Genomic DNA, 12,057 nt, shown 5'->3' on the forward strand with positions numbered 1-12,057 from the left:
CCTCTGACCATCATCCCATCTGCTGTCCTGTTGGTTCCCCCCTCACCTCCCCATCCTTTTGCTGTACTTCTTTTCCTCTCCCTCACTCCCCCAGTGCACTGGGACCCATATCAGCATCCCTTGTTCCTGCCTCCCCCCTCCCTTCCCTGTTCCTCAGTCTTTCACATCAGCTCCCACAGGGCCATGGTCACCTCCCTACACCATTACCCCCTTCCTTATACCCTACCACTCCACAGTTGCTCACCCAGCAGAGAGGAGCAAACCAGCAGGCTGTCTTTGAGAGGTACCCCTCCCAGACACTCCACAGCTGCAGGGGTCCCACTTGTACCACTGTATTCTAAGCATGTTTATCCTCATGTTGTATTACATGTTCTTGCAGGAGGCAAGGGCCACTGCTGTGTTAAAAGGACATGGTAGAAGCATAAGCTAGAAGCCATCAGTTCCCATTTATAGTTCCCCTTTTCCTTACCTTTTCTTACCTTTTGCCCACAAGTAACTTTGAGTAGTATGCTGTGCACATAAATATCTCTCTGGAGAGACCCATCTCAAGGCCTTTGTGCAATAAGGCAGCACCCAGCACATTAGTATCCACTCTGCAAGCAGGAGCCAGCAATTCACTGGCAGGGAGGCTGCAAGGTCATCACTGTACCCTTCAACCCAGAGGAGTTTTCACCAGTGCTGGGCACAAATACATAGTTCCTTTTCCTTGGGGGGGCTAAAAGAATAAAATGGCCCTAAAACAGTAAGGTGTCCGTTTGTTTGGGAAAGCAGGCAGACCCAGAAGTTAAGGTGAGGGAATCTCAGGGAAAAGCAAAGATTGAAGTGATATAACTGGCAGTCCTGACATACCAAATGTATCCACTGCTTCCCTCTTTGAGTTCTTCTGAGAGCCCCAGGAGGCAGCAGAGTATGTCTACCTCCTGGGACTTCTGGCTGTTGAGAAATAATTGCTTTTGTACCTTCCCAAAAGGCAAGTATCTCAAAACAGCAAAATGTGCACACGTTTAGATGCTTGGTTTCTGAGCCAAGCTACACTATCCACAAGCTACCTGGGCCAACTCTACACAAAGAAGGAAGGTCTTACATACAGACCTTGAGGGCAGCAGAAAAAAAACACCACAAACCAAACCACATCCAAACCCACCTCCTAAACAGCCCAGGCAATTGATAAAGGCAGTCATAACCACCACAAGCAAAACTTGAGGTGGATGGAAGTTAAAATGCATTTTCATCATTTATCACAGCACCTTGTGCAAGAGTCTTTGTCACTGCATGTTGGGTTGTGGTCTGGGTTTTTTCAGTCCCCTCACAGGAAAAAAATGTTAACTCCTTACAGGATTCTCCTGCAAAGTTCGCGAAGGCTATTTTCATCATAGCCCAGAGCACCTTGAAAATAAACACAAATATTTTGCGAATACCCCCAAAAACCGTTTTCCTGACAAAGCTTACTCTGTGAAGGAAAACCACTTCCCTGCAAATAGGAATTCGCAGACAACTAGAATAAACACCATCCTAGCAGCCATTTCATATTATTTCTAAACTTAAAAAGACCCAAACTGAAAGTTTGTAAGAGTTAATGTGATGACCAAGAATACTATTAAATACAAATCAGCATAAATTCAGTTTCTAAATGAACATGGAAAACAGTGGTTTCCATCATCTTCAAAGCAAGCAGAGGAGAGTCTGGACATCACGCAATGCATGTGTCCCCTGGAGACAAGCCATACACCAATCCTAAGTAACAACACACTGAGAAGAGCCTACTTTAAATGCATCTAGTTCTATGGAAACCTGAACTCACCTACCTGTGTGTTCATCACCTGCCAAAGCTTGTGGTTTTAAAATGTGTTTATGTAAATCACCCAGGATTTCTACATGAATTGGTTTTGTATACAGCTGGAATTAAAGACAACTGCAGAAATTTCTGCAACAAAACTATCTGGATAATACATAAAAACCAAAGAAAAATCAACTGAACAACAGTCTTGAAAATGCTTTATTGAACTGTGTGTCTTATTGTAATGTGCAGGAGATGTGTTTGAAAAGACTACAGCTTGAAAAATTTTTGAAAATCCTCAACAATCAATTAAAAAAGTCCCTACTGGGGTAACTCTCAGGATAACCAGCAGCCTCATGTGAAGTTTCCCTCGAAACATCTGTTGCAGAGACTAAAAGAGAACAAAGCTAGTACTGCTCTATGTGGAAGCAATCAGGATTTGAGGATTTAAAAAAAAAAAATGAATGGAACTTAGACTTCGGTCTATGGGGTTGCTTCTTTTGCCACTGTTATTTTGGATTAGCGTACACATCACAGTTCTGCAGAGAACACCATCTGGTGTTCAAGTCTGTAAATTTACGCTAGAACACTAGCAATGCTGCAGAGATGGAAGGATACAGAGAAAGAGAGAGGGGTGAGGCGACAGAGATCTGGAAAGACACCATTATGATAAAAAGCCTAGTTTAAATTTTCATCAGAAGCTGTGGGCACTTTTGTTTTTATAATCTAACTTTACATTCAAAAAACCCACAAAAAAAGGAAAGAAAACCCAAACCAAACATACTCCTTCTGTCCTTGTCTCAAGGTAATTATAAACTTCTACACGCAAGAACACCATACTCTTCTTTTTTCCAAACCACTAGGGTTTACAGTGTTGGCATGTAGGTGGCATGATTGAACTAAAAGGCTTTTTCAACTTTTTTATACCAGCAAAAATAACCAAAAGAAACAATAAATAATAGGTGTTAAAGTTAGCATTAGGGATTCAACTGAAATTTACTGACAATCTGGGAATCCAAATCCTCAAACTCTCCTGATACTGACAGGTCTCTGCAAACTATGAAGCAAATACATAAATAACTCAAAATATGATTGAGGCTGTGAAAGGCTCTTTAAACTAAGACAACATGATTCAGGTTAACTTTTTTTTTTAAAAAAACACAGTGAATATATGAATTGTCTACACCTGAATAAAACATATTTAACAATGAAAAAAATTTAACAACCACAAGAAGGAGAAACTTTAAACAAAAGTGAACATCATTTGATTTTAGGGCACACAAAAGTCCCTTGCAGTAGCTGCCAGCAGTGGCCTTACTGTTGTGTCTCCTACAGATGCACAAAATGGAAGTTCTATTCCACATTGAGGTGATGGCTAACAGGGCACCATAGTGGTCACATGCAGCAAAATGCCACACCCTGGTCACTACAATCTATCCCATTGCAGTTTCCATCCTGTGCGGAAACAGTACATAAAGATGTCATTCTGTCACATATTATTCAAAAGCTACTTTGTGGCGACAAACTGCTAAGTCAGCACTAACCTTTTTGTCACGTAACCTTTGAATAATGGGAAGTTTTGGGGTTTATAGTTTTACTCCTTGTATTTAAATTTTTAAATGACAAGGTCACTAAAACTCATGCACGCTGCAAAAAAGGTCATGCAGTAGTTAAGGTAAACCATCCAAGCAGTTTTTATTCATTAATATTCATAAATACACACAGCAGCTTCATTAGAGATTTTTCATTTTTTTCCTCTTCAGTTTGAATGTGGAGTATTAGGAGAGCCTTTTGTCAAGGTACAGGACACAGAGCCTTCTGCTCTGCACTGCAACCTACATTTACCTGCTAGAAGTAAAAATTAGTTAAGTGGAAATGATTATCATATATATCTTTTCTCTCTTTCCTTTGAATGTACACAATGTAACAAGAGTGACAGACCTGAAATTACAATCACCAAAACAAACCCAAGATAGTTGTTGTCCACTTTCATTGGCAAATACAGCACAGAGGACATTGTCTGCAAAGTGGGATGTCATCAAAGAGGAGGTGGAGGAGGCTCGTTTCCTTTATTACTCTCTTTTAAATTTAGGTTTTCTAAAGCAACATCTAGAGGCATAATATCTACACAGCCCATAGCACCAAAATCTGCAATCTCCCCCCGTTCATCCTCATCTGAGGAGGAACTTTCTTCCCGCATCAAAGTGGACAGTAGAAGCTCTTGAACAAACAGGCTGCAGTCTGCCCGTTCGCTTTCCATTGACTGACGCTCTGCTTCTGACATCTTTGGATCATTCAACCTGCACAGCAGCAAGGGAAGAGAAGACAGGCAGTTGGTAAAGGCCCATTTCACAGATGACACTACTGACAGGCACCAAAAGACACTCCAAAACCATTCCTACAGCACAGTCCTGCCTGCCCTTCGACACGTACAGCTCTGGCCACCACCGACACCTCAGCACAACTGGCAGGCATTCAACAAACCACTCTTCCCCTGTTGCTACATCATCATCCAAAGTGGACCTTAAAGCCAGAGGAAAACAAACAGCTATTTGGGAGGTTTCCTGCTATTCAGGAGTCTTACAGGGAGCGCTGTTGTGGTTTCCTAGACACTCATCACATGACTGTTTTGCTACTAGGTCAATTGCTAAATTCACATATGCCACAAAATACATTACTGCATGTGCAAAGCCTAGGGTTTCCCAAAGCACAATACAGCGTTCATTCCACCACTTTTCTTACCACATGCCCTGATAGGCACGGAAATTGCTCACTCTAACTCTGAAAGTCACAATCTCCAATACTTGCAGGTATTTTGATTAAGTTTCTCAAATAATAATGAGTTTCTGATTGAAACATGTCACATGGAATTATTTTGCACTTAAGATAAAAATCAGCTTGACTCAAATCCAGGTTTCTTGACACGGGAGCTGTTAAAATGCCCACACTCTTCCACAATACCAAACAGATAAATAAACAATACCATGTATAAGGTGGTGTGTCAGGGGAGATGTGGAAAACATTTTTATTTCAGGTCAACAGCCAACCTTCCAAAAGAACTGGAATGACATAGCAGGTGACTCCTTTTTAAAATAACCCTGGGATCTAGGTATAATTTCTGAATCAGATAAGTATTCTGTTAATTAATGGCATCCTTTATTTGCTTCATTATCCAGTCTCCGAAATAATTAATATTTAAATCCCTATTCAACCTTCAGCTTTTACTAAAGATTAATTTCCTGTTGAACAATACTGTCTTCTGACTCTCTCCCTCTCCATTACAGCTCAAGTCTATATGCTTGTGTCACTGGAAATGCACTTGTTTTTCTGGAAGTAGTAGGAGAAACAAAAACAATTTAGTTACGAAATACTCCTTTTGTTCCTCTTGAAATTGAGATGTCACAACTAATGTTCAGCCATTGCTTAGAAGCAGACAGCAGGTTTGAAAAGACGTTACAAATGGAAACAAAAGCGCAGTGTGTCAGCTACAGACTTGATGAAGGATCTCGCAGAAGACGACTGTCTCGTGTCATAAGTAATTTATTCAGTCAAAAATCAAAAACTTGCCTCCTTTTCAAGGTTTGCAGAAATCCATACTCAAGTCTAACCCTTTAAACATGTTCCTAGGTTTGTTGAAAAAAGTACACCGCACTTATGAGATTGCCTCTGCCTTTTGCAAAACAATAGACGACCACAGGATATTTCAGCAGCCAGCTCTTAGAGATGGCTTTCCAAAAAGCAGAATAATTCCCTTTGGGCCATCTATAAACTGCTACTCTTGGATATCAAATTACTGGTTTTACTTTCATGCTAGTAATGTGGACAAAGCAAGTTTTATGTATTACATGTTCTGTGACTATTGTTGACATCTACTGTGAATATATTCTGTGTGATTAACTAGCCTGTTAATTCTGGAATATATTTGATCAGATGCTGCTTTACTAGGGTGTGTGCCCAACTTCCAAACACTTAAGTTTCATTGAGCTCTATTTATCTCTATCAGGACTACAGCAAACAGAAATGCTAAAAGTAAACACACAGAACAAGTTACCTTGCAAGAAGAAACTGGGAATTCTGGATAGTCTGCTGACTGTTTTCTGTGTTGGATGTGTTGGCTGTTGTTGTAGATTGTGACATAGTGGTGTTGACACTGATTGTGTTGGTGCGCCTAGTTGCATTGCGTGCAGTCTCCAGTTGTTGTCTTGCTGCCTGTGCATGTTGTCGTTCCAACTGCAGTTGCATCTGCAGCTGCTGTAACTGAGAAGCAGAAGGGCCAGAGGAGTTGAGCTGTCCTCCTGCAGTACGCCTCACGCCAGATAGCTGAGATAAAAGCTCTGCCAGAGAAGAGAAAGCTTCTGTGATGAAAGATCTTAAATGAGCATTATGCAAGGGAATGAATATGCCCTGAATTCCAGTGAATTGATTATTTTTTTCAATCAATAAAATCAAAGAACAAAGAAAGATAAAGGGCCCACGAAGCTCTTGAAAAAAGTCCTATCACTCAGTGTCTCAAAGGGTAAGGAAGATTAAGACTCACTTATGCAGATTTATTCCAAATAAGAAGTCAAAGTTTAATGCCTTCAAAAAAATGAGAGAGGCAATCTAGAGGGAATGCCTGGCAAATGATGTCCTCTGCAGCAATTCTCTGAAACTTAAAGTAACAATTGACTAAGGAACTACTTCACTTTGGCTTTGGTTGGTGATTTATTTTCCTCTCAACGAGTGTTCCATCAAAACACAGGCTTCACCTTCTCAGTATCCCAGAGGGAATCTGTGCTCCAGCACAGAGAAATACAGTACCATTGCTTCAAATATTTAATAAAAAATATTTTAGAAAACATATTTAAGTATTGACTCACATCAACACTGAAGTGGTCAAGCATTTTTGCTCTATGAATTTTTATTTCCGCCAAAAGCACAGAGGAAGCCTAGCAATTAAAAAAACTTGTCCCTAAGTCAGGGGATGGAATGCTTATACCAAGTTTTATCCACAAAGAATTTTAAAAATAAATATTAGCAGCAATTTACTGTTCAGTGCATTACTGCAGAATCTCTTCTACACCCTGTGTACATCACCTGCTTGCTATGCTTGATATAAGGGCAGAAGGTAGAGGATGATATTGTTCCCGCCCCTCAGCTCTAATCACAAAGCTACTACACAGGTCATGACAATTTTCCTCACACTGCATTAACAAAGTACAATCCTTCCAAATAAGTCTTTATTTGAGAGAATAAAGCAAGATACAGTTGTTTTCCATGTCAGGAACTCAGGATGGTCAAGTCATTTTTACCAGCACTGTTAGCAATACCAAAATTAAGGAACTTTTAATGCCACTGTAATTACTAGAAAATGCCACAGGGATCAAAAAAAAAAAAAAAGTAAAAAAAAAAGTAACTGATGCTATCAACATAATCTATTTTAAACAGAAAAATTCTGGTTGTCTTTCCTATTCATTACTCCAGAAAAAGGGAAGACATATCAAACTTCTAGACAAGATTTAGATGTATTTATTCTCACTGTAAGTTAAAGCATAGCTTTAAGCTTAGGGTATAGCAAAACAATGTTTTGGAAACAGATACAAGCTTGAGACAGAACCTTGGTATAAAAGACACCCAACTCAGCGTGCAACTGAACTCTAAATTCAAAAACACAGCTTCCACCAAAAAAAGAAAAGGTTTAGAAGAATGCAATTTTATCTCACATTTAATGCTGCTAAGTGGTAAGGCCTTGTGAGCCTGAAAACAAACCTTAGCTACCACTCCACATTTAACAGAGCTGAACTAGCTGTCCTTGGAAGAAAAATATGAGTTCTTGCATTGGAGGCTTCACAAACATCCCCCTTCATTGAACAAACTCTAGTCCTTTTCTGACCCTCCTGTGATCTCACTTAAATTACTTTCTTCTCCCGACGGGATACTTCTTCCTAGCTCATTTAATGAGTTAAATCAGGTCACAGCAGGCCAGCAGAGCACCAGCACCAGTAGAAAGGCAGCCAAGGGGACCATGATTAAGGAAGGCAGTGGAGCCACAGCTCCTGTTTCAGTGGCAATGCCTCATCAAGCTGGCGGGCTGGCTACCTGGCTCTGGAGAAGTCAGTACACAGTAATAGGAAGCTCCGTTTAGAGCATTATGCCTTCTTGGCATCTGAAGCAAAGGTAGATTATGGCAGAAGCTCTGAGGTTTCCCTGACACTTATGCTGCCATAGTCAAAGACCACAACATAAAAATGTTTAGATTTCTGCTTAGGGAAAATTGTTCTTGTTTTCAGATGTCTTCATTCTCTATTTTTTCTTTCCTGTAAAAAAGATATTTTCATATCAAAGCTAAACATACACAAACAATTTATTCCTGGGAATCCTGAAGACACATCTTTATTTTCTGGTGTTGACAATGAGACACTTCCCCCTCAAAGTTTTTCTAAACTTTACCAAAATAAACTGCAAATACATTTTATAATAATTTACAAGTACACCTTAAAAAAACCCCCCATGATACCATCAAATATCGCCATGATATTATCAAATATCCCTATGATATTAACAAGTCTGGCATTCAAATAGCAGTGTGAATGCAAACTGAACATATTTTAAATGTGCACTAATACTCAAATTCAGCTAATTTCATGGAGACAGATGCTCTCCTCCATAAACACCTTTACCCACATGGCAAATTCAAATGAGATGTACTAAAGTAAGTGGTGGAAATTGGACGCGACCACTTGTAAAAATGCACAGCACCTGTGCATAGATTAGGTTTGGGAATAAGCCTTACACTGTCTAGAATTAAAATCACAAGCTACAGGCACTGGTTTCAGGTTCAGCATCTTCATGCACAGGCTCTGTGACAACCCAGCCGAGCATTCTGCTCACCTGCAAGCAGTCCCCAATCACACTTGCACTGTGGAGCTTATCTGTACATGCAGCTCCATAACAACAGAAAACAGGGCAACTACTATAATCTTGAATTTTACTTCTTCTGTGTAAGGAGGAGACTGGGGTAAAATTTCTGGTTACAGCTCTTACCAGCTATAGGATCCATGGCTTCTCTATTGCTTGGAGAATACGAACTCTGAGAAGATGAAAGCCCACCAGGGGAACTGGTAGTAAAGTGCATGTTTGATCTACGTGCACGGGGACCTCCTAAACCCCGGCCTGGGTGGAACATCCTACGTACATGCCGAACACCACTGGATTCATCGTAACCAAGAAGTTAAGAAAACAGAGCTGTTTGACCTTGAGTATTAAATGACAACGACATTTGATGGGTGAAATACTGAAGTGCACACTGTTCTTAATAAAATAATGATTCAACTTCTGAAGCAAAGCCAAGGTACACTATAGCAATGGTGCAAGTCAGACTTACTGATCTGAACTCAAGATAGCCAGTGCTGTGAACACCAAACTCCCTTTATTTTCCAGGTTTTTATGGTGTCTAAGAAACCTAAGAAAACTAAGAAAACTAAGAAATCAGGATTAATTCCTTAGTTTTTTTCAGATCAAAGTTTTCTGCTCAGTAATCTGAGTACTCTGACAACTGCATGTTCAGCCAAGATTATTACAGAGACATAGGGATTTTATTCTCCCTCCCCAATTCTTAAGTATGGAAATTAATTAAAAAGTTTATTGCCATTCCTATTAAAGTACATAATAATTACTGTATTCCTTTTGACTTTTGTACTTCATGCTTTTATCCAAGAAACTTCATCACTTCAAACCTTAAGATAATTTTAGGTTTCTGGAGTATTCAGCACTTTCATCACATTCTTTCGTTTCATGTTCCCTCTTTTAACCGAAGAAAAACCACTAATTCCATTTATGAGAATGATGGTTTTCATTTTCCCATTTTCCCCTACTTCTCCATATCACGCTTATATTTCAAGGTATAACTTTCTTAAGTTTTCTCATATCACAGAATCACAGAATGTTAGGGATTGGAAGGGACCTCGAAAGATCATCTAGTCCAATCCCCCTGCCGGAGCAGGAACACCTAGGTGAGGTTACACAGGAAGGCGTCCAGGCGGGTTTTGAATGTCTCCAGAGAAGGAGAATCCACAACCTCCCTGGGCAGCCTGTTCCAGTGTTCTGGCACCCTCACTGAGAAGAAGTTTCTTCTCAAATTTAAGTGGAACCTCTTGTGTTCCAGCTCGAACCCATTACCCCTTGTCTTACTGTTGGTTGTCACCGAGAAGAGCCTGGCTCCATCCTCGTGACACCCACCCTTTATATATTTATAAACATTGATGAGGTCACCCCTCAGTCTCCTCTTCTCCAAGCTAAAGAGACCCAGCTCCCTCAGCCTTTCCTCATATGGGAGATGCTCCACTCCCTTCATCATCTTTGTGGCCCTGTGCTGGACTCTCTCCAGCAGTTCCCTGTCCTTCTTGAACTGAGGGGCCCAGAACTGGACACAATATTCCAGATGAGGTCTCACCAGGGCAGAGTAGAGGGGAAGGAGAACCTCTCTCGACCTACTAACCACTCCCCTTCTAATACACCCCAGGATGCCATTGGCCTTCTTGGCCACAAGGGCACAGTGCTGGCTCATGGTCAACCTGCTGTCCACCAGGACCCCCAGGTCCCTTTCCCCTACACTGCTCTCTAATAGGTCATTCCCCAACCTGTACTGGAACCTGGGGTTGTTCCTGCCCAGATGCAAGACTCTACATTTTCCCTTGTTATATTTCATTAAATTTTTCCCCGCCCAACTCTCTAGCCTGTCCAGATCTCGCTGGATGGCAGCACAGCCCTCTGGCGTGTCAGCCACTCCTCCCAGCTTGGTGTCATCAGCAAACTTGCTGATAGTGCACTCAATTCCCTCATCCAAGTCATTGATGAATATATTGAACAGTATTGGTCCCAGAACTGACCCTTGAGGCACTCCACTAGATACAGGCCTCCAACCAGACTCTGCCCCATTGATCACAACTCTCTGGCTTCTCTCCTTCAGCCAGTTTGCAGTCCACCTCACTACCCAATCATCCAGTCCACACTTCCTCAGTTTTGCCGTGAGGATGCTGTGGGAGATGGTGTCAAATGCTTTGCTGAAGTCAAGGTAGACCACATCCACTGCTCTGCCATCGTCAATCCACCTTGTTACATCTTCATAAAAGGCTATGAGGTTGGTCAAACATGACTTCCCCTTGGTGAAGCCATGTTGACTGTCCCTGATGACCCTCTTATCCTTGATATGTCTTAAGATGGCACCAAGGATAAGGTGTTCCATCACTTTCCCAGGGATGGAGGTGAGGCTGACCGGTCTATAGTTGCCCGGGTCCTCCTTCTTGCCCTTTTTGAAGACCGGAGTGACATTTGCTTTCCTCCAGTCCTCAGGCACCTCTCCCGTTTCCCAAGACTTGGCAAAGATGATGGAGAGTGGTCCAGCAATGACTTCAGCCAGCTCCCTCAGCACCCGCGGGTGCATCCCATCTGGACCCATGGATTTATGGATGTCCAGATTGCTTAACTGGTCCCTAACCCAGTCCTCATCAACTGAGGCAAACTCCTCCATTGCCCTGCCTTCCTCTGGGGCCTCAGGGGTACGGGGCTCCTCAGGACAGCCTCCGGCAGAGTAGACAGAGACAAAGAAGGCATTCAGTAACTCTGCCTTCTCTGTATCTTCTGTCACCAGGGCACCCACCCCATTCATCAGGGGGCCTACATTGCCTCTGGTGTTAGTCTTCTCTGCCATGTATTTGAAGAAGCTCTTCCTGTTGTCCTTGACCCCTCTCGCCAGGTTTAACTCTAAGGAGGCCTTAGCTTTCCTAGTTGCCTCCCTGCATCCTCTGACAACAGCATTATATTCTTCCCAAGTGGCCAGCCCCTCCTTCCATGATTTGTAAACCCTCCTCTTCCACTTGAGTTTGCCCAGCAGTTCCCTGTTTAACCACGCAGGTCTCCTGGCTCCCTTCCTTGACCTCCTGCGCGTCGGGATGCACTGATCTTGAGCTTGGTAGAAGCAGTCCCTGAATGTTAACCAACTATCTTGGGCCCCTTTACCTTCAAGCAGCCTCGCCCACGGGATTTCCTCCAGCAATTGTTTGAAAAGGCCAAAGTCGGCTCTGCTGAAGTCCAGGGTTGCAATTCTGCTTGGTATTCTGCTCCCACCACAGGAGATCCTGAACTCCACCATCTCATGGTCGCTGCAACCAAGGCAGCCCCCCACCTTTACTGCTTCAACCAGACCCTCCTTGTTAGCGAGGACGAGATCCAGCAGCGCACCTCTCCTAGTCGGCTCCTCCACCATTTGCATCAGAAAGTTATCGTCAATGCACTGGAGGAAC

The 12,057-nt window shown here is 42.2% G+C and overlaps 1 protein-coding gene across 2 annotated transcripts in view; it reads right to left on the bottom strand.

Annotated features, from left to right (window-relative positions):
* Window positions 1–679: 679 nt before the first annotated feature.
* The window catches only part of KCMF1 (potassium channel modulatory factor 1), a 58,575-nt gene continuing 47,197 nt past the window's right edge, over window positions 680–12,057 (bottom strand). For both annotated transcript variants that reach the window (XM_065655964.1, XM_065655966.1), the window contains 3 exons: window positions 8,801–8,975; window positions 5,829–6,111; window positions 680–4,077 (listed from right to left, as the gene is read on the bottom strand). In XM_065655964.1, the coding sequence (XP_065512036.1) occupies window positions 3,816–4,077; window positions 5,829–6,111; window positions 8,801–8,975 (720 nt within the window). In that variant the 3' untranslated portion in view covers window positions 680–3,815. The remainder of the gene's footprint in view (window positions 4,078–5,828; window positions 6,112–8,800; window positions 8,976–12,057) is intronic.

The sequence above is a fragment of the Caloenas nicobarica genome, chromosome Z (assembly GCF_036013445.1).
Source record: "Caloenas nicobarica isolate bCalNic1 chromosome Z, bCalNic1.hap1, whole genome shotgun sequence".
Classification (NCBI taxonomy): Eukaryota; Metazoa; Chordata; class Aves; order Columbiformes; family Columbidae; genus Caloenas; species Caloenas nicobarica.